This window comes from Anser anser (assembly GCF_964211835.1).
Source record: "Anser anser genome assembly, chromosome: 1".
Taxonomy (NCBI): domain Eukaryota; kingdom Metazoa; phylum Chordata; class Aves; order Anseriformes; family Anatidae; genus Anser; species Anser anser.
The window spans coordinates 142,135,707-142,157,449 of NC_139720.1; the positions used below are offsets into that span (position 1 = coordinate 142,135,707).

At 38.7% G+C, this 21,743-nt stretch overlaps 1 protein-coding gene across 3 annotated transcripts in view; it reads right to left on the reverse strand.

The window, feature by feature from the left end:
• Positions 1–21,743, reverse strand: part of AFF3 (ALF transcription elongation factor 3) — a 336,736-nt gene that overhangs the window by 281,237 nt on the left and 33,756 nt on the right. For 2 of the 3 annotated variants that reach the window (XM_083821502.1, XM_083821501.1), the window contains exons 2-3: positions 7,310–7,430; positions 1,097–1,900 (exon numbers count right to left, since the gene is read on the reverse strand). In XM_083821502.1, the coding sequence (XP_083677628.1) occupies positions 1,097–1,900; positions 7,310–7,430 (925 nt within the window). Of the gene's footprint in view, positions 1–1,096; positions 1,901–7,309; positions 7,431–11,966; positions 12,323–21,743 lie in introns of those variants that run through there. The other variant, XM_083821503.1, reaches the window with a different exon arrangement.

Here is a 21,743-nt window from a genome sequence, read left to right on the forward strand (position 1 = left end):
ATGAGAGTTTTCCTCTCCTTTAACAACACCAGAAACAGAAATATTAAGACTAAAAACAACTCAAGGCACACCACAGCTGTCAAATAAGAGTAAATCAGTATCTCTGCTTTGAGACCGTCCCAGTGATTCAGTCAAATAGAATCATTTACTCCAATAAATACTATAAATTGTTTAAGTCATGGTAGCTCTATCAGTTCGCAAAAGAGGATGTGACCATCTTTGTACCGACTTAAACGGCTCTCAATACATCCCCAAAAGAAATCATCCTTCGTTCTGCCAAAACCAGCCGTTTCCTCCCCTTTCAAAAAGCTCAAAGACAGAAAATCACAGATTATACAAGCAATAAATATGGTGTCCCATTGAAGTCAATGGAATATGAAATAAATGAACGTAAAATAATTCCAAGCAGTTATCATCATAATCTACTGCTGATAACAGAAATATTGTGTAGAAGTTTTTTAGACGTTCTCATCTTTGTAGCAAGATTGGTTTTCTACAGATTGTGGTTTTAGGAAGAAAATCCCAGTCTTCTTAGAAATTTGTTTGAAACAGAAACAGATGTAATGAACTAAAAGGAGAGTCTCATGGCTACATTTCCATCTATTCTGTAGATCTCATATTGTTATGTAGTTTATTTAGATTGTAAAACTACTTTGTTATCACTGAGGATAGCAAAACTATTTCTTATCACAACCACTTCATTCAATCTTTGCCAAAGAGAAAAAATTCAACTAAATATGAACAGTTCAACGTAACACACAAGCCTAGCAAAAAGAAAAATTAAAAATATCCAGACTTTATATGTGGACATTTAGGAAAAAAATGTCAGTGAATGTATACTATTAGAAAATGTGCCACTGTAGGAGGTGTTACAATCCTAAAGACAGTGAGCATTTTGCTGTTAAGATATCTTTACATTACTGTGAGGCTGCTATTTGCAATATAGTATGTCAATGTCAGAAGAGTAAAAGAAAATTTAAACGTGCAAGCTAAGACTTTAAAAATGTGTGAAGAGACAGATGCAGCTTGCAGTTCTAAGCTTCCATTCATCCATCTACGCAAGATGGGATGTCATAAAAAGCACCAAAACACATACCTCTTCTTGCTTAGGAATGCTGAACTTTGCTATCTTTGACTTGGTCCTGGCCGAATCAGGCTTGTTAGAAGGCACTCCCCTGTATGACTTGGTTGTCTCTGCCGGTAACTTCAGCTTTGGAGACTCATCGGGGGCCTGATCTTGACCATCCATCGGCCTTACATAAGCAGTTGGTTTCTGCTGAACCAGACTGGGCTTCGAAGCAAGAGACGGTGGGAAGTTTTGGACACAGTGCCCGCCGCCGTGCTTTGAGGGCCTCTCTTGCGTTTGAGCTCCTCCTTCTGTGTTACAACTTAGCTTTGCAGGCTGCGGTACTCTGTTGGCGTTGTCACCTAGTGTGGCCCTCAGTGAGCTTTGCTGAGCAGCGTTGGAGGAGGAGGAGGAGGAAGTGGGACTGGATGCATAGCGTTTTAGTTTCTCCAGACTGGATTTTTGGTTTGCCAGTTTGAAGTCGCCCTTGTGTGACTCCAGCGAGTGGTGCCCATGTTTGCTGGCTCTCTGCTGGCCCTCTGAAGCAGCATTGTGCCCGGCCTTCTGCCAACCCATCGTGGTGCTTTTGCTCTGCTGCGTAGGTAGAGCTGCTGGTGTGGAAGAAGAAGTGCTGGAAATAGAGGGAAGAGGTGGTGGTCTTGAGTCTGCAATAAGATGTTCATCGGGCTTGGGGAGAGATGCCTGAGGAACCCCAGGTTTGGGAACCCCAACAAGATGGCTCTGGTTTGATCGGTCAGTTAACAAGTCTTTCATTTCATCATAGTTGCCCAGGGTATTCTGGATGCGATTTGATAGCTCATCCCCCTTGTTGGTCTGCAAAACAAAAAGTGAGAGTTCCGCACTAGTCAGCCTAAGACAAACAAAATTCCCTGCTTGCTTCTGCTGAAATCCTTACTGAAGTAGCACTGCCTTATTCAGCAGCAGCGTTGAGGGATGAAATCGAAAATCCTTATTGTCTCTGAAGACACTTGTCAACATCTTAAATCTACCCTGAACTGGAAAAGCTATAAAGGGCCTTAGAGTATATAAAAAAAGAAATCTATCACTGGTATCATGCTGTAGTTAAAATATATTACCGGGAAACTAGAAAATTTATTATTGCAACTACACAGAATGGTTTGGATTAAATCTGACCATGATAAAACTTTTCCTATAGCCCGGTGCAGGCTCTCCCTCAGCCATGAATGAAAATATTGCATTCTTGATTTCCTTCTCTGCCTGCTTAAGTTTCCACATTGCAGCTGGGAAGCCACACAAGGCCCAGTGTAAGTGTTGAATGAACTCCCCAGTCTAAGCCAGCCAAACACTGTGAGGTGACTTGAAGACAGGTCATGGGATGATGGGAAAACTAAAACTATAGATCATTACGTCCCTTCTTTGAAAGTACTCTGCTGAGATGCTTACTCCAGGGCACTCTCCTCTTTGGAAAAAAAAAAAAAAAAAAAAGAGAAGAACTCCCCAGATTCTTCACAATGCTCAGTGGTTGCAGGAGGGACATAGCCAACATTTCTCTGCTTTAAGATTAATCATTGTTTTTGAAATCACCCATTTGCTTCCTGACTAAAGAGGCAGAAACTCCACAAAGAAATATAACAAGTGAAGGAAAAATACTGAGAAAGGTTGAAAAATATTTCTTCAAAAAGCTGCTGCAAGCAAAAGTGTGTATCATTAGCTTTTCTGCAGTGAATATTTTTCTGAACCCTGCCAAGAATCAGTTGTGTAATGTTCTTTGCTTTACATTTTCAGAGGAAGACATTAATGAGCTGGTGGTGTTCTCCTTTCTCTCTTCTGGACATGGAGCCTGGATGGGGAAACACCCATTGGCTTCAGAAGGCCAAGAAGATCTTGAGATGGATCTTGGTTTAAGAGGGAATCAGTATCTTGGAGAAAGAAGGGGGTAAAGGAAGGGGAGAAGACCCCCTTAAAGTTATATAAAAATATGAAGGACGTAGCGGCAATACCAGTCACTCTGGAAATGTGGAGGTGTTTTATTATTTCTTTTTTTAAGACTTCCAATAAAATTGAATCACTCAGAAAAACTGTAAGGGAAAAGGACTGAAACTCCTTTTGTTCAAAATCTTCTTTAAAGGGTTTTTGAAAAAGAAACTAAGTCCAAGCAAAAATGCCTTGTAAATGTTGACAGTAGAAGAAACAGTCTTGTCTTGCTTGCAACTTGTTCCCTCAAGTTTCAGGGACAGTACCTTGTAACTACTGAAAATATATGGCTAGCTTTCTGATATGCATGTAACAATGTTGTCTAACAGCTGAATATACCGCAATAATATATGTTGAATGGAAGGAGGAAGGGAAAAGCTCAGTAATGTTGCATCTGAAACATTGCTTTGCAAACTTGCGGTAAGATGGATCAGCTTCTATAGCCTGATGTTCTCTCTGCATATGCAGCTGTTGTTGTCACAAGGACAGTAATCTGCTACACAAAGAATTATGAACCATTAATTCACAGACAGCAAGTGGCTTAAGGTGGTGATGTTTCTGCACTTTACAAGAACCACATTGGTGTCCCAGAGAAAAGGTTATTACTAAAGGGGCTTCAAAAGCAGGAAGCATCACATACATCTAAAAAGAAAGTGCTGCAGATGCAATGAGTTGTCTAGTTCACAGCTTTAACTGGGGTAGAAAGCATGTTTAACTCAGGCAGATTAAGAGGCACAGAAGGCATCTACATGGGAGTGCTTGGCTGCTATTGAGGAAAAAAAAAAAAAGAAGACCAGCTGACAATGGAGATCCTGGGCCACTTGGAGGTCAGATTCATGGCTACCTGGAGTTAGGCTGATTGATCTTGAAGATGGTTGGACATACATATATGTGTTTCCTAGGGTCAATGAAATGGTTTCTACACTTAGGCATCTCCTTGACCAGCAGAATTATTTTCTTGAAAACACAGAGATGTTTCCTTTACCGAGTGGATCCCTTCTGCGTTTCCAGTGGATCCTCCAACTTGTGTAGACACCTTGCAGAGAGATGCATTTCCATCTTTCCTCAAGGGATGGAGATCTGCCCTTGGGCCTGTGCCCAGCCTGTCTCAGCCAGCCTGTGCCTCAGGTTTCCTCGCATTCCAGGAGTATGTCAACAAGGACCACAGAATGGAATAGGGCCCCTGATACAGCTTGTCGGTCAGCTCTCTACCCAGCTGCCTCTTGGTCTATGGATGTAAGAGAATTTTATGTCTAAGTTTTGCCCCAGGAAACACAGCTTCCCTAAGAGAAGGTTCATTCTTTCTGATTGCTGCTTTTTGAATGGGAAAAAATAAAGGCCTAATTGCAGATTATCTGTAGACTACCACTAGCCCAGAGAAGTTAGTAGATTTTCTTCTATATGGATATGATATGTATGTCATACAGAGATGCATCTTATTGATAGATGCCAGATAACCACAATAATTGCAGCAAACAGATTGAATGCTTGTATCATTGCATGGGCTGTCAACTGATTGGTGTTGTTTATTCCTTCTGGATAAACTGGGGACATCCTGAGGTGAGATTCTGTGCTGAGCTGAGCTCATCTGGAAGAGCTGACCTACATTCTCCCAGGGAAAAAAGCTGGGATCTGGGGTGACTTCTTATGAGCTTTAGATGTTAAAGTTTGTCCTGTTGTTTGCTCTGAAATACTGCTGGCTTTATATAACCATACACATAGGGAAAACATAATCACAAAATGAGTAAGTGGGAAAAGCATTCTGTGCAAACATTTCTAACTTACATTATTCTGCTAAGTAAGATGTATCCATACATTTGAAGACCTGCAGGATCCAACCCTTCTAAAAATAAACCTGATGGTTGCATGGAAGGCCATCAGTTTTTTTTCTTGATAAAAAGCCCTGATATGGTTAATGAGGCAAAGTATTCTGTCCAGAAAATATCCAGAATGAAATTCCTACTTTTTTACCTCCCGTAAAAGACATTTCTAGTAAAACACACTGGATTTCCTGTAATCCTTCATAGAGGGTTGCTATGGATACTTTGAAACGAAGAGGATAAGGGGCAACCCAAAGAGTCAGGATTTCTCAGAAAATCTGATGTTTCAGGAGTAGCGAGACAAGTCAAGGTGAGAGAAGACACAAGATTTAAGAGATTTCCAGTCTGTCTTTGATTTTCAGATATGACCTTCTGAATGGCAAATCCTCTGGCTTTAGCTCATGTTTCTCAAGCTGTGCAGAGGAATACTGAATTTGATCAGAGCTTGCAGTGAATGTCTGCTGTAGCTTCATTCCCCTGTGGAAACACCTAAAACTTGTACACGGTCTTTAAATAAGTTAAGAGTCGGTTTCAGCTTTGCTTTTACAGAAAGGTTTCTTCTTCTTCTGTCTCTCTCTACAATAAGAAAAAAATGATGAAGGCACAGCTCTGCATCCCCACACTGATGCTTTCATGATGTCAGACAGCCCCATAAGTCCGTTGCCAGTGTGGACATGACATGCAGAGTATCCCACTGCTGAAGTTTTGGTGTCCAATGCTGTCAGAATGACTGTTCTTCCCAAGCAGCTGTGACTGTCATGCCAGAAGAGCAGTGGGCAATTTATACAGCTGTCTTGTGCTTTGCCTTTCTCAGTGTTTCCTTGAGTAAGTCAGCTGTAGGATGTATCTCTGCAGCACTTTTTTTACAGGCTAGTCCAAAATAGAGCCATAGCGTTTGAGAATGAGAAGTATGGATGGAACCTTTATTCTGACCTCCTCATGGGATACCCACTAAGTATCCTCACTGCTTCTAGAGAACGCAATGAATTTCTGTCCACTCCCATTACAGTGGATGGAATTATACTGTGGTTGCACACAGATGCCTTCAAACATCATAAATAACTCAGAAACTACTGATGTGTCCATGATACATGAAGTCTGTGGCAGTAACTGGGACACAGGTAATAATCAAAGTGTGCAAAATACTGTAGCACAAACAAACAAACAAAAAACACAGTATCAGCGACCCAGAAAAAAGACAGGCCCTTTTTTTCTGAGGGGTCTATTTTGGATCTACCAAATGGAAAATTATTAGTCCCTGTTGCAGTGGAGCCCTCCCTAAATGCCAAGAGACAGCTAACTTTAGTTTTTCAGGCATTTTTCCATGTATTAGCCCTTGATTGGTCTCACAGTAGACTTTTTCAAGTGGAGCCGTCAGGAGGAGTTCAAGACATTTCCCATGATTTCTAAATGTCTTTGTAATGAATCTGAAATTCGGGCAGCTGGAGGTCAGCTTCAAGGCAGACAGAGCTGTCTTCTATCAAGAGACATGGTTTGAAAGTGGTTGATCTTTCTTTTTTATTAGGGACTAGAAACAGTAACAATCTGGAAGGAATAGCAGGTTAAAAGCTGACCCTGGGACATGGGCAGAAACATGAAAGCACTGAAGTCAGGTGCAGGAGCCAAATGCCAGGTCCTAGATGGGATTCTTGGAAAGAGGCACTAAAGCACCCAAAGCACCAAGGACAAGTGAAGCAGCGTGGAGGGGAAAGGCTTCACAACATGGTGGATTTAACAGCAGCTTGGGCATTACCGGAAGGTCAAAACAGAAAATGCGTGACGTTGCTTTGATGCACACAGGCAAAGTCATGGGTTATCTAGGGGAGAGGAGCAGCCTCCATGGGATGCTGCTCTCTGGTCCCTTCACAAGGACTTGATTGGAAGCTTCTGGAGACAGCAGTTAGGTGCAGAGGATCCTGCTTGACCCTCCTAACAGGAGGTGGGGAGAGACAGTGGTGCCTCATCGCATTACTGTTTCCACGAGGGATAAAGAAAGGAGTTGAGTTACTTCTGCCTTTGTTGAGGGCAAAACATGCCTAGCAGACAAATGTTGTTTGCAATGCTTATAGGAAAAAAAAAAAGATATTTCATCACATTAACCTTGGCCAGAGCATAATGTTTACTGTATGGCTTGTCCTTCACACACAATTCTAACGCAATTACTTTCTCCTAAGTGTAGCAGAAACAGGGCACCATCACCTTCACCTCCTAGTTTTAATGCCACCTCAAATATTGCTAGGATATTTCTCGTTTGTTTCATTCTCGTGTGCTGCTGAACACTGTAAGAAGCTAACATAAGAAAAATCCGATTCTCAATGAACCATAAATGTTCTATGCAAATTTTGCGAGGCTGGCACTTGTGGGAGGTTGCTGAGACCTGGACAATGCCTTCTGCAGGCTGTGATTTTATACTGTCAAATAAAAATAAATAAATAAATAAAGAGCCACCCAGATGGGAAGCATCTACCTTGTATGGTTCACTGAAGAGGGAGTAACTTGTGTTAAACGTGCCATCCTCCTGCTGGGCCTCCTGATTTCTCCTTTCCCATTCTTTCCTGCGCAGCACGTTTCTATCCGGCTCATAGACACTGCAGCAAAAAGTGGAATAGATTTTTTTAGAGTTAAAAATTAGCGGGCAACATATAAACCACTGTGAATTTAAAAGTGAAGAGCTCTGTTTTGCAGACAGATGGCAAAAATAAGCAAGAACATGAATCAGACGAATGCCAGTCCAAGCAGGCTGGGGAGGCTCAGGTCTCTGGGAATGCTGTTGCTTTCTTCACACAGAGAATAGATAATTAAATTCTTGCAGAAGAATAAAAAAGAAATCGCAGGGCAGGATCTAGTCTGTGCAGAACTTCTCTGCTTGAAATGTGACAAAGGAAATATCTAAGCAACTTTGACAAAGACTGAAAGTACTCTTAAGGCAGATGGTAATTACAGCTATGAGTAAATAGAAATTATGAACATATTTCCACTTATGACATATCCTCTGAGTGTTGTATGAGAATGCTCCTTTTTTTACATGGATGTGTTTCTGTAGTGATTCTTTCATTAACTAGCTCCCTAAAGAGCTGTTAAAACTACATGCTGTAGTGGTTTCCACAGTTAGGCTGCTTCTTCTGATCTCTGTTAATCAGCCAAGTCGTGAAACTACTGCTGAAACAATTCTTCTTTCTGATGGATTTGACACTATCACAACTTTAGAGCACGAATAAATGAATACTGGCATGATATGGTATGTACGGCTGGTAGAGTGTAGCTGGAGAGGAAATAAAATCACTGCACTACACAACAGTATTAATTTTTAGAAATGAATTAGTCTGGCTCCAATACAGACACACAAAAAAGATAACTTTTTTTTTTCATTTTTTTTTCCCCCAGAATTCTGGTATAATGCATGACATCATAAACCAGAGAAACCTTTCCCTAAATTTCCTCAGAACAACACAGGTTTAGACATTTCATCCTGTCATTCTCATCACAAAGGAAACCAAGGCATTCAATGAGGTTTACATGCTATTTCAGTACAATGTGACGAGTGCGCCGATTGCCTATTTTGCCTAGCTCAGCTAATGCCTTTCTTCTGGCACTGTAAATCTGTAAAGAAGAAATATATATTAATGTCATGTAAGTGCACCATGTGTTAATAAAAAAAAAAAAGAAATGTTGCCTTGCTAACCACTTCCCAGTTTGCTAAACATATGTTGCATTGGCTACCCACGTGATGTTACCTAGCATGCCTCAGGCAAGGCTGCAAAAAGGCCAACAGCTATCTGATTCTAATTCAAGACTTGAGAGAGCTGAAAATACATTGGATATGTTAGACACTAGTAGGATTTAAAAACAATGCCTTAGCAGTCAACAAACGAACACAAAACCTTATGTTTGTAAATGCTGCTAACCCCTCCTGGACTCTTTCTGCCCTAACAAATAGGTTTCACACGAGGACTTAGGAGGTAGGATCAGACCAGCTCCTGGTGGGCTCTCAGGTGACCCTCCTGATAGCCAGCTAAGGGCGGATGCCCAAGATTGAACAGAATTTTGTTGTGAACACAGGATTTTAGTACAGCAAGTTTAAGACAGCTTCCAACCACCATTTTTTTTCTGCTGCTTACAGATGTTATTTTGTTTTTGTTGCTTTTGTAGTGTATTTTTCATGAGCACGTTATTCACACTAATACTCCCTCTTTAAAAAGCAGTGTAATGAGGAGGCATTCGTAGGAGTGGAGTTTGGGGCAGGAAAACGCCATCCTCCAGGAAGAAGGGACTAGCAAAGGCATCCCAAAGGGGTCCAGAGAAGAGATCATATACTATGCACACCACTGAGGCCAGGAGGCTGAGTAGCTGTCATTTACTGTTGCATGACCAATAGTCCTCAGTCACGACAGCATGCCATCTCCCTGTACTCCCATTGTTTAAGCTGGGATAAGAGACTTTCTAACAAACACCTCTGTTTTTAAAGTAAGCTTTCTGCCCCCAGGGATAACTGTTATTAGGTGGTTTTTTTTTTTAAAAAAAAAAAAAACTTTTTTTTTTTTTCCTTTTTCTGAATTTGCAGGGATCCAGTTATAGCTTCATCCTCAGCTGCCTTTCCCCATCCCCTGTTGACTCTTTCAGATGCTTTGCATTTGGATTGTAGCCTGCAGTCAAATAAAGATGGGCAGCTCCTCTGAGATTAATTATAATACTGATCCCTACCTAGTTTCTAGGAAGTAAACAAGTGCACCGATCTTCACTACGCCTCACACAAATTTAAAAATGCTGTGGTGTGATTCTCCTGAAGTGGAGGGACTTTTTTTATCCCTTTATTTGATGGAGACATACGAGTCTCTAATATCCCTTCATTTGACAAAGAACTATTTGATGAAGACATATAAGTCCTCAGATCTCTGAACCCCCTTCCTGAATGAGACACTCACTGTTGGCCACACAAATCACAACCTGCAATAATTCAGAATAATTATGGAAATGGAGAAACAGTGTGACAATGCCTAATATGCCATCTATAAGCAGTAAGTCAGGAAGAACTACAAGTCAAGAGTTGTATTCCTTTGGTAATACAGATGGTGAAATCTCCAGCATTTGTGAGGCTGCTCCTTATTTGCATGAATGTTGCAGAATCACATTTCCTTGAACGTATGTCACCAAATGTATTTATTTATTTTGGTTCAAGGAGAATGCTGCCAACTGCTACAATTGTCTTTATTGCAAACACTTCAGTTAATGGAAAATGATTCTTTTTAATAGTTTTCTTCCTTTTTTTTTAGTTTAATTTGTAATTTAAAACAATCCCAAATGCACATGTACCTTTTAACCATTTACACTATGTTCATCATTTCCATAGCTAAGCTGTGTAGTTCACAAAATATCTCCAGATTTTTTTTTTCCCCATTGGATCATCTGTGCATATGTGTGTGGTGTACATATTTATATATATATGTATATATATATATATAATATGTTATATGCACACTCACACATCATTTTATAGGTTAAGTTTTGGTACTGTGGGCTAAAATGTTGAAGCAGTTTTGCAAGACAGGGTAACCAAAGAACATACAACCAGTCATCTCTCAACAGTCAGTGTCATTTATATTTGTTTTATAGAGGTCAAACTCCAAAAGGATGAATTTAAACAGATTTTAAATGGTATATTATTATTTTTAAAATGCTGTGCCTCTTTCAAATTCATGCTTAAAGGACATGAACTGAAGCATGAGTGATGGGTCAAATACATGCAAAAGTTATATATGACTAAATGTTGAATTACAAAAATTGCATTATACTGAATTTAGCACACTGCTTTAAAAACCACACTTTGATTCATCCTAGCCCTAAGATCTGCCAAGAGACATGCTGAAAAGGAAACATCTACCAGTTAATTACGTCCAAACACCAGTGTCTCAGGCTCAAAGCACTTGCAGCACACGTCATCCCAGTCACAGCAGCTCTACCTTCTCCGCTTCTCCCAGAATACCCTCAACAATTTCACTCTCTGGTGCTGTACAGATCAGCATGCCAATGGGCTGCCACACTTCTCAGAGGAGGCACGTTTAATAAATGCCAAGCTCTTGCGATGGCTTTGGGAAGGCTCCCTTTCTGGGCACCTCCTCTTTGGCCGTGGCGCCCCACGAGAGCTGCCCGAACCGGAGAGCTGAGGTGCGCCCGGAGGGTGGCAGCAGCACCGGCCCCTCCACAGCATTGCCAGGAGTACCCACAGTTTTCTTCACACCGCGCTTGACATCAGAAGGAACTATATTCTTTAGTCTTTAATTAGAAATAGACACAGACGACTCAGGGGACAGCCAAGGAGCAGAGCAATAACCTTACCTGAAATACCTGGGACTGGATTTAATCTCTTACAAAGTCCAAAGAGTTATGTAGTCTCAGGCTAGGCTGAAAGCAATCATATAAAAAGCCTAAAGTTTTAAGTGTTGAGGATTCTCTTTCTCTCTCTCTTATTTTTTTTCTTTTTAATTTTTTTTTTCCTTTTTTTTCCAAAGCACGCTACTTCTGACTCAATTTGCCCTCCCTCAGACATCACTATTTGGAACAAGTGGAATAAAAAGGTTTAACCTAATGATTACCTGGATGGAGACAATGCACTAACATGTTCTCCTGCCCTTCAGCTGTAGGGAATGCCCTCAAGTTTTGCACTCCAATGAAGCACTGCACCTTTACTGAAGTATCACCCACTTTCACAGCTGTACTGTGGGCATTAATGATACTGCTCAACTTTTCCAGAAACCACAAAATCACCACATCCCCAAGAGGAGATTCAGGAAAGATACGGTCATTTGGCCACCAGATCACTGTCCTCTAACACCTGGCAGCTTTGAGACTGCAAAAGACCTGGGTGGGTAAACTGGGGGCAAGATCGCTGGTGCTCCCCTTGCCTCCTATCAGTTTACTTTTTGTAACACCCCCCACAACCTCTTTCTGCCCCCCTATGCACATAAATATTGTAATACAGATTTAGCAGAAGCAGCTTAATTATTTGCAGTTGATGTTTGTGACCCAGGAGTTTGATCTCCTTTGCCCCAGCAGCTACATGTTGTACTTCATACAAAACTTTCTGAAGTCTAGACATATTAAAAACAAAAGCAGAGCTGATGACTCACAGTGACATGGAAAGATCTCTTAAATTAGCAAAATCCCAGTTCCTGGATACTTCCTGTGAGCAGACCTAACTGCTTCTTGCAAAGTCTGAGCTGCTTTCCCAGATGTTGTCAGCTCACACCCAGACATCCTCACTTGGGCCCAAACCGACCCTTCCTTTCTCATACCATATGAAGAGGCTCCGTGTGAAACACCATCAGATGGCATCAGCCCCTCCCACCACTGTGGAAATAATATCACTTCCAGTCTCCCAGGTGCAAGCTCTAACTATCCCCAGGGTGTGTGCAAAGATGATCATCTTCCAAATGAAAACAAAACACAAAACTAATCAACCACTCGACACCAAAAAAAATATATATATAATAAAATAAAATAAAATAAAATAAAATAAAATAAAATAAAATAAAATAAAATAAAATAAAATAAAATATAAAATAAAATAAAATAAAAAATAAAAAATAAAATAAAATAAAATAAAATAAAATAAAATAAAATAAAATAAAATAAAATAAAATAAAATAAAATAAAAAATAAAATAAAATAAAATAAAATAAAATAAAATAAAATAATAAAATAAAAACAGCTCAGCCCTTATGCAGGACAGTGACTATAAAACTGAATTCAGAATGGAAATTGGGGTCTGAGTTTAATAGAGCTATCATTCTCATATCTCTTTAATACTTTAAAACACAAAAGGCCTAGCCAACCTGGGACCTTGTCAGGGCAATAACCCCAAACATTTTTAGAAAACAGTCAAATTCTGACAATTTAATTACAACAATTCAGGTTATTTTTCTTGCTGAATGGCCCGACAACATTGGAGTGCCATCATTTAATGTCTATTTTCTCTTCCACTGTTCACGTCCATGTTTTTTGCTGGCCAGTTTCTCAGTACCAGTTCCATTTTCAGCTAAGTATAAATGATGCCTATTTGGGAACTAATTGCTAATGGGATACGGTGAGCCCTTAGAGATGGCAGCCTTACATTCTGAGCCGTAAATGTTTTCCCTAATGACACTTGAAGTATTGGTTCGATTATAACAAAGGGGCTGCCTTTGATGACCAAGTGACATAATCAATAAAATACCTTCCTAGGTTGCAACTGATTTTATTTTTTTTTAAGACTTTTTATCTCGCTTAAACAGCAGAAGTTAATTTGAGGATTTTTACAGTATTTTTTCCCATTTACAAACAGAAATGCCGTGGGGTAAAGCAATTACTCTGATTTACTGTTTTCTCTTTGATTGAACATAAAGATGTAGCGGGGTCTCAAAAAAACAGTAACTTAGCAAACTGTGCTCCTACCCACAGACAGATAAAGTACCTACTTTGCTATTTCAAAGAGTTTACCTCCAGGCAGCAGCACAGAGCAAACATCAATCAATGACATGTGTCTAAGATGAGATTGATGTTTACTCTCACAGCTTTTCATCTTACATCCAATAAATTATTTTTCCTTCACCAAAATGCCTGGTTAAATTTCATTTTTCACTTTGCAGTATCAGTTTTAAAACTTCTAGCTTCCAGCAATTTTAAAGCTAGGATTCATTGACGCTTCATCTTTTACAGCCTGTTTATGATTTGTATTAACCATGAAACACTGCCGCGCAAACACGAATATGCTCGTGTGGAGCTGTGCTGGGATGGCCACATGCTCGGTGGCAGGTGCGGGCTGGAAGGTGCAAGATTGCTTTAATTATGTGACTGGAAATGCTGAGATGGAAACCAGGGGCTGCATTTGGAGGGTTAGGTATATCACATCCACCAAACAAATGGATATTCAAATATATATATATATATCCCACATCTGCAAAATCAGCATCTGAGCGTCAAAGGCAGGTCTTTTGAGAAGCCACGCTGGACAACTGGAAAGAGCCAAGAAAAGGCTAATTGTGGGTGTAGTTGTTATCTTGGAGGCACTCTCAAAATGTGAGGGCTTTACATGTAACCTGACTGAATTTTAAATACGTGTTGAAATATTGAGAAAAACCTACGACGGCAATTGAGACTGGAATCTAGGTTGTTGAATCACAGCAGTAAACATCACAACAGAGGAACATTAAAAAAGAATCCAATTTAGTTCAACATCTGCTGGTGCAAGAATACCTATTCCAGCTCTGCTACAGATAAAACACGCACATTTTCTTCCCTCAGCAAAGTTTTGCCCAATGAGAGGAATTGAGACATAATTCTGATTTTATATTTTTTGTACAGTTTCAAGAAAAAATACTTCATCATATTATAAAATTCTACCAATCCATAACCACAATATACATACATATCATAAAATTAATCTTTCAGTAGTAATAGATAATCCTACACTTAATGCCCTACCGTTTTTTGTTTTTTTTTTTTTTTCTATTAAATTCTGGTGCTCTTTTTTTTATAACCCTAAAACTGCTAGCAAAACTACCTACAATGGATGGAGATCTAATAACGACAGTGTGCCAAGCGAGAAGCAGAACATTACTATTACCTTTAATTTCACACATTAAGACCTAAACTTTTAAGGGAAAATTCAGTGCACTGTTCTAACAACTTATTGTTTGAAAGTATATTAATATGTTATAAATTCACCACTATTAATAAGCTTACACCTGGAATGAGTTTTTCTTTTTTTTTTCTTTTTTTTTTTTTTTCCACAATCCAAAATTACATTTGAAAACTCTTAAATTAAATGGAGAGTTTAGTTGTTAAAAAACAGATACTGTAGATGAGATAGAGGACATTATTCTTCTTGTTTCCTCATCCATATTTTCCATGAGGAGAGAAAAAAAAAAGCAAGACGAAAGAGCACAAAACAGACAAAGCACAGTAAAGCTCTTTCATTTGATTTTGTTAGTGTTACTTTTACATTGTAGTTAAAAAATACAAGAGCTGAGGGCATTGATGAGGAATCCTTCTTTTTCTGCCTAATCTAACACAGCTAAATTCCCTGGGCTGTTAAACAAGGCTTTACCTAACTTTGCTGTTCATCTGATCCAGTTTTGTATTACATCCTTGAAAATGATGCCAAAGATGTCAGACACAATGCCCCACTTGTCTGTTTTTTCTCCACAATGATTTCTCTTTCCTATGGCATCCTTAGAGTCATAAAATCATAAAATATCCCAAGTTGGAAGGGATCCACAAGGATCATCAAGTCCACCTTCTGGATCTACACAGGAACACTCAAAAATTGGACCGTATGTCTGAGAGCATTGTCCAAATGCAACTTGAACTCCAGCAGGCTGGGGGCCATGGCCACTGCTCTGGGGAGCCTGTTCCTCTTGGTGAAGAACCTTTCCCTAATATCCAACCTGAACCTTCCCTGTCTCAGCTTCATGACGTTCCCTCAGGTCCTTACGGATGGGAAACTGTTCCAGTTATCTTTTGCCAAGCCTGTGTGTGTGGTTTCTTGTTTGTTGTTTTTGGTTTTGGTTTTCCTTGAAACTTCTTTTTTAGGCTCCTTACAATCATATTTAGTCCAAAATTATATATATTTAATCAGCTATTCAGTTCATCTCTGTAGGGGATGTGCATACATAGGCAAATTATTCATATAGTCTTGGTGCACACGCTGAAGAGTATATGGATTGAATCTTGCAATAAGCTGAATTTACTCCTGTTGACGCATAATTTCTAGGGATGTTCTAAACATTTTAAATGCAATGAAAAAATCTGGCCTTTTAAAACCTATTTGATATTTTGCAGTAAATGTTTAATAACTTATTCACAATGTTTGTTATTGACATGTTTGCTGAAAACTGGGCTTCAGACATTGAAAATTTTCAGTAGTAGTTTCAATAATTTAAACAAGCAAACAAACAAGTTTCCTGAAAAAACTGTCAAAATGACTTTTTTTTTAAATTTTTTTAACAAAAATAAACCTCCTTGGTCTCATTTTTCTCTGGCAGCTCAAATAGGATATTCTTTCAATGGGGCTCTGAACAGTGATGCATCTATCCACAGCTAATTGCAGGACTGAGAAGTACACTGAGGTATACTTCACATAGCACAAAAAAAAATATATATATATATTAATAATAATTGTAATTCAGGGCTTTGTAACCAGTAGAAAACTGTTATCAACAATTTACTCTGGTGCAACTTGACAAAGTAGCAATAGCAAAGACTGTAATGAAACATTAAGGCCAGATCTAAGAGTACCTTGCCACTACAGAGGTAACAGGATTGTTTATTAGAAAACCTTCCTGGCACAGTAGCAAAAAGAACAAAACTTTACAGGGCTTCACAGATCACTGTGAAGATTTCTGAAGATTTCTTCAGTAGTTTTAATTTGTTTAGCTCCAGTCCTTCTGGCGCTGTAAAAAGCCCCAATGAAACATGACTGAAGGTCATGCAGAGACTCAGTACCTAAATGTAAAGGTTGCAAAATCTTGTCTGAGTTTACATTGTGCACTCTTTATTTTAGATCAGCATTCAAAATTATCTGATGTCCAAAAGGCACCAAACTACAGCACTGGCTGCCTCCTGTGTGAAGTGCAGGACACAGCATTTCAGATCCATATAGTATTGTACTTTCGTGGAAAGACAAAGTACAGTATTTCATTATGAATGTGTCAGCTGTTAGCAACCATCAAATCTATGACTCATGAAAATGTCTATACATGTTTTATTAACTAAGCAACATTTCCAATTTACTCTTACTGTAATGGATAATGACTGAAGGTTCATCAGGGTTAATCAAGAAAACGATGTAAATTTTATATTGTATTATGTTTCACTTGGCTTAAAATGGATCTTGGGTGACAATCTTTTTTATTTGTTAAATCGTAATTTACTGCGTTATGGAAACCACACAACAGCCCCAGTGTGAAACAAATAATGAACAAGTCAGTGTATAAGTCATCAGATTTTATGTATTCCCAGAAAATCACTTCTTGGGAACTTCAGTGGAGAGTCACTGAGTTTGTTTTCTCCGTAGAAATAGAATTAATGTTTTGAGATGCCTTGCTTTAATTAATTTTTCTTTCTGTTCTTTATGGATAGATGGAGACCTTACTGTAGCATGTTATCTACTAAATAATATTACAGAGGAATCATCACAATATACAGATAAGGCTGAGCTAAGTTTTAAATAGATGTGTGTTAACATGTCTACAGATTAAAAGTAAATTTGGATGATGTTTATGACTTCACATGCAGGTAAAGCAACAACCAAAGTTGTTAAACCCTATGCCAGATGCACAGATAAACAAACAAAACAAAACAAAACAACAACAACAACAACAACAAATCCAGCAGCAAATGTCCAAAAAATGAATCCACTAAAACCTCTGGTTTTGTTTATATGAGCACCTAATATGTAGCTCACTATACAAAGAAACCATGATTGTTTTTAGCAATAGATTTTTGTTTGTATGAGTCCGAAAGCATAAAATCCTGTTAAGGGGAATTACAAGGTTCTGTATTCATTCTGCTTTGTTGAAGTAGAACAATAGAAAATGGAATGACATATACACCTAAACCTAAATCTCAGCCTAAACCTAAACCCAAATCAAAACCTTAGCCTAAATCTAGCTGTCTGTCTACCTAACACCTATGCAGACAGCTTGCTCTAATGAAACCAAAAGGACCACTGAAAGAAGTCTGGGTTCAAGAAACTATGATAGTTGTGTTTTATATACAACTTCAGTCTACAAACAATGAAAAAATAGTTAATAGAGGGTGTTCCACCCTCCTTTCACAATAAACGAGTACCAGCCAAACAAATTTCATTGTACCATGCAACTAGCTAGCTTCTATAAAATACAATTTACATATTTAAGCTGCAGCAAAATGAAAATTACTTCCCAGTTCTTTCTTCTGAATGTGGACTACTTAAAGTAAACTGAGGTTGATACTTGACCAGTTACAAATATCACTTCTCTTAGGAACCTGGATGAGAAAGGTGCACAGCACACAGAAATCACAAGGCTTTAAGCTTCTTATTCATTACACCCTGATCGCCCTGTGCAGCTCTGTCATATTTTGACATGTAGCCAACAAAATTAGGAAGCAAAGTTAGCCAAAGCCAGCATACCCATGCATAAAAGAGCAATTTATATCTATACATGAATAAAAATTCTTACTAAATTCTTACTAATTCTTACTAAATTTCTTTTCTAAAATGATGAAAAAGTTAAAACTTTCATATCCTGTGGCTGGTGTAAATCATGTATGCTCCTTACCCATGCTAACTCTAATTCATTCTGCCTGTGAAGACAACTACGTCATGACTCATGTTGCCCATCTTCAGAGTCACAGAGAGAAGCACCCAAGCACTCCCTTTCTTAAGTGACATGCAAGGGGATGAGTGTATTTTCTCTCTAATTGCATCCAAAAAAAAACACATTTGAAACAATCTTATAATTAATGTTTGTGCCTTTCTTGACACTCTGTTTCTGTTCAAGAAGAGTGGTGGTGACATGACCGTGCTACAAATCCAGGCCAAATATAACATCAGGAAAACATGATAAAGGTATAAAGCACAAAATAAGCTGTTGTATTTTAACTCAGAGAAATAGAGTGCCTGTGTGAGTGCCCCAGTTTCAAGCAGGTTAAAATGTCTTTATATATTTCTGAACTGGAAGGCAATGACACAAAAATGACAAAAGATTACCCAGAAGCATTAATGGTGGGGGTAGATGCAGAAGCTGTTCCAGAGATGCCCATGAAGAGACTGTGCCAAAGAGGCAGATGCTGTGTGTTGAAGGGCATCAGCCTGGTTCCAGTCCAACATGGGAAAGCCAGTGACCTGATGAAGCAGGATAAAGCATCGTGTCCTCACTCTCCAACAGATGTCTCGCCTGGACTGTTTTTTCTCAGAAAATTTCAGTTTTAACGACAATAAGAAAAGATGATGACAGAAATACTGTATTTTTATTGTATATTTTAAGTCTGAGTTCATAATTGCATATTTGTGTCACAGTAAATTATAAGGATATCATTTACCTGTATAGTATAAGATGTAAAATTATTCAGTGATTCATTTTGAAAGTAAGAAGAGGTATCTAAATTCTATATATTATTATAAGAACATGAAGCTGGATCTAAGTTGTATATATTATTCTAAAAGCATGAATTTACATGTTTTGTAAATGTCTACAGCATTTCCATTTGAATTTTTTGTGGCAAAGATCACCTTTTATTATTCTAGAAAGCTTAGAAATCCGTGGATTGTTTTTTCTGCAAATTTCTGAAATGTTTTAAAACATTAGGCTTCAATTTGACTTTTTCTTACTCCAGCATTCAAGCACATCAAATTTGTGTGTCCTCCCCAAAAGCACGCTGTTTTCATGGGAATAACTTAGGAGGACTAAAATCCTCCTCTGACAGGTTGTGCATAAAAACATTTTTATGTTTCATTTTCCTGTTTCAATAGGGTAATAAATATAACCAAAAGGAGTCAAAATGCACATTTTCTCACTGGTGAACAAAAGAATAAAGGGAAAACAAAGGTGAAGGAATTCTCCTGATTTTCCAGTTCAGAAAAGCCAGCAAAATGGTGATGCTTAAGATAGGAGATCTGCAGCGGAAAAAAAAAGCAGTATGGGAGGAACCCATCCTGCATCATTATATTGACAGATTATCAGCCTAAAATCCCTCAGTCCTCTGTTCTTCATTTGGTTAAGAATGGATAGGATTTTGATGACAAGATAAGCTCTATCCTGGCCATATAGTGATCCATGAACTTCATGGAAACTCACGTACGCAGTGCTAAAATCAAATGCTTATAAGGATGTTAATGACACAGGTTGGATTTGGCTGCTCACATGCTCTCAGGCTTTGCAGTCTTAGAAGTGGTGACAATAAACCTCCCGCAGTACCAAATTCTTGTCAAGAAATTATATCTGAACCTCGCAGAAGGTGCTTAATATTTTAAATACATGGGATGACTCTGAAGCTCTAATACCACATTTTTTTCCACAAAAAACAAGCACATCTCTCCAGGTTGGAAAAATGGTATTCCTGGAGGGGGCTGTAACACAGGTGAAGAGCAGCATTACTCCACAAGCTTTGCCTGATGGAAGAAACCTGAAATAACACTGAACAGAAACCTGACAGAGCTGTTTGCTGTCCTCTTCCACCCTGCTGGATGGGCCCACTGTGGGGACAAAATGACCTGGGTGAGGGTGGGAGAGAGCAAAAAACATTTTATTTGACTCCAAGCAAAGTGCAGTACAATTCACATGTGGTAACTGGAATATCCCAGTGCAAAAAAAATAAACAGAAGCTGTTATTAGGCGAGAGAGTATCTTGTTGCTAGCATGCACGGTTAAACAGAAAGCTGTTACTACATTTAGCATTCCTTAAAACTTTCCAAATAACAATGTTGACATAATTTCTCAGTAACAAAGGAAATGGAAGAGAATTACTTCCTTCTAGATGATGGAAAGCAAAAGACTTATATAAAGATATAAATATATACTTATATATGTTTAAATACAATTAAAAGAAAACAAGCTCAGAGAATTTGTTTAGTTTTGAAACTGACACTGTTTCTTGGAAAACCATGAAATAGTTGTAATAATACTCACGTTCAATTTTGCTGTGAACCAAAATAATATCTCAGCAACTCAGCAACAAAGCTTTGTCAAAGGTTTCTGAATTTTTAGATGACCCTGCAGAATATTTTGCTGCTCCTGATGTATGAATACCTAACCTACCTAACTTGATACTAAGGACACCATGATAAAGAGAAAGCAAATTTCATTAGAAACTCAGGAAATAAATTCTGAAATGGATAATGCACTAAATTAAAAGGAATAGTTGAGCTGGGTAGACTTGAGTATCAAGTTGAAAATATTATTATTTAAACTTATTTGTTTCAAATTAATCTGTTCTCTAACAACTTAAAAGCCTAGGTTTAACATATTATGACATATCTCATTTTATATACACAAAACAGAAAAAACATGTTGCTCTGCATATCTCCCTGGGGCCAAATTAAACAAAACATAAATTTCAGAACTTCATCTCCCTTAATGAATTTACTTGCTCAAATGCTAAATAAAATGTGTAACCCTAAAAGATTAGCTGATTGTCTGAAGCTAAAGACAAAAACACTTCATAGAGTTAACAGCTTCCCACTTCCAGTGGGGGAACTGTCATATTGTGTAGCCTATTTAATGTCCTTTGTCATGAAAGCTTACAAGGAGGAGCAATTTCTCTACTGTGCATCTTCAATGCCACACAGAATTGACTTGTGAAACACCACAGGCATGTAAAAATAACACCAGTCTTAGGGAAGAAGTACAAGGCTGTAGCTTCCCAGAACCTTATATGACCCAGAAAGTATCCTGCAGCAGAAGCACCAGCTGAATGATTCATGGTCCATTTGGGTCACATTTTAGCAATCCAAGCACACAAAACATCTCATATCCTACAGGTCTTCCGTTCACCATCTTCCTATTGCCTATGCTGTTTTGATAACAACCTTCTTCACAAACTGGCCTGCAGCTGGGCCCTGAGAAGAAGCGCGCACTGTGCCTTCTTCAGCCTCAAACAGTCAGGAGCACTGGTACTCAACAAATGAAACAGCCTCTCCTATTTTAGGTGTAGACCTTGCTTTGCAGGGTGGACAAAGTGGAACCTTAATTAACTGTGCTGCATCCGAAAGGCCAGTCATGGTAGGAGAGTAACCCAGGGTGCCTCAAGATACAGGAGTTACTGTCAGCAGGAGGGGGAATGGGTTTATCTAGAATAGGGTGTCTGTCCCTGGGGACTTCTGCTGTAGGAAAAACGTGGTGTAGCCCAGAACAGAACAGACAGGTTCATTAAGGAGTGAGGTATGG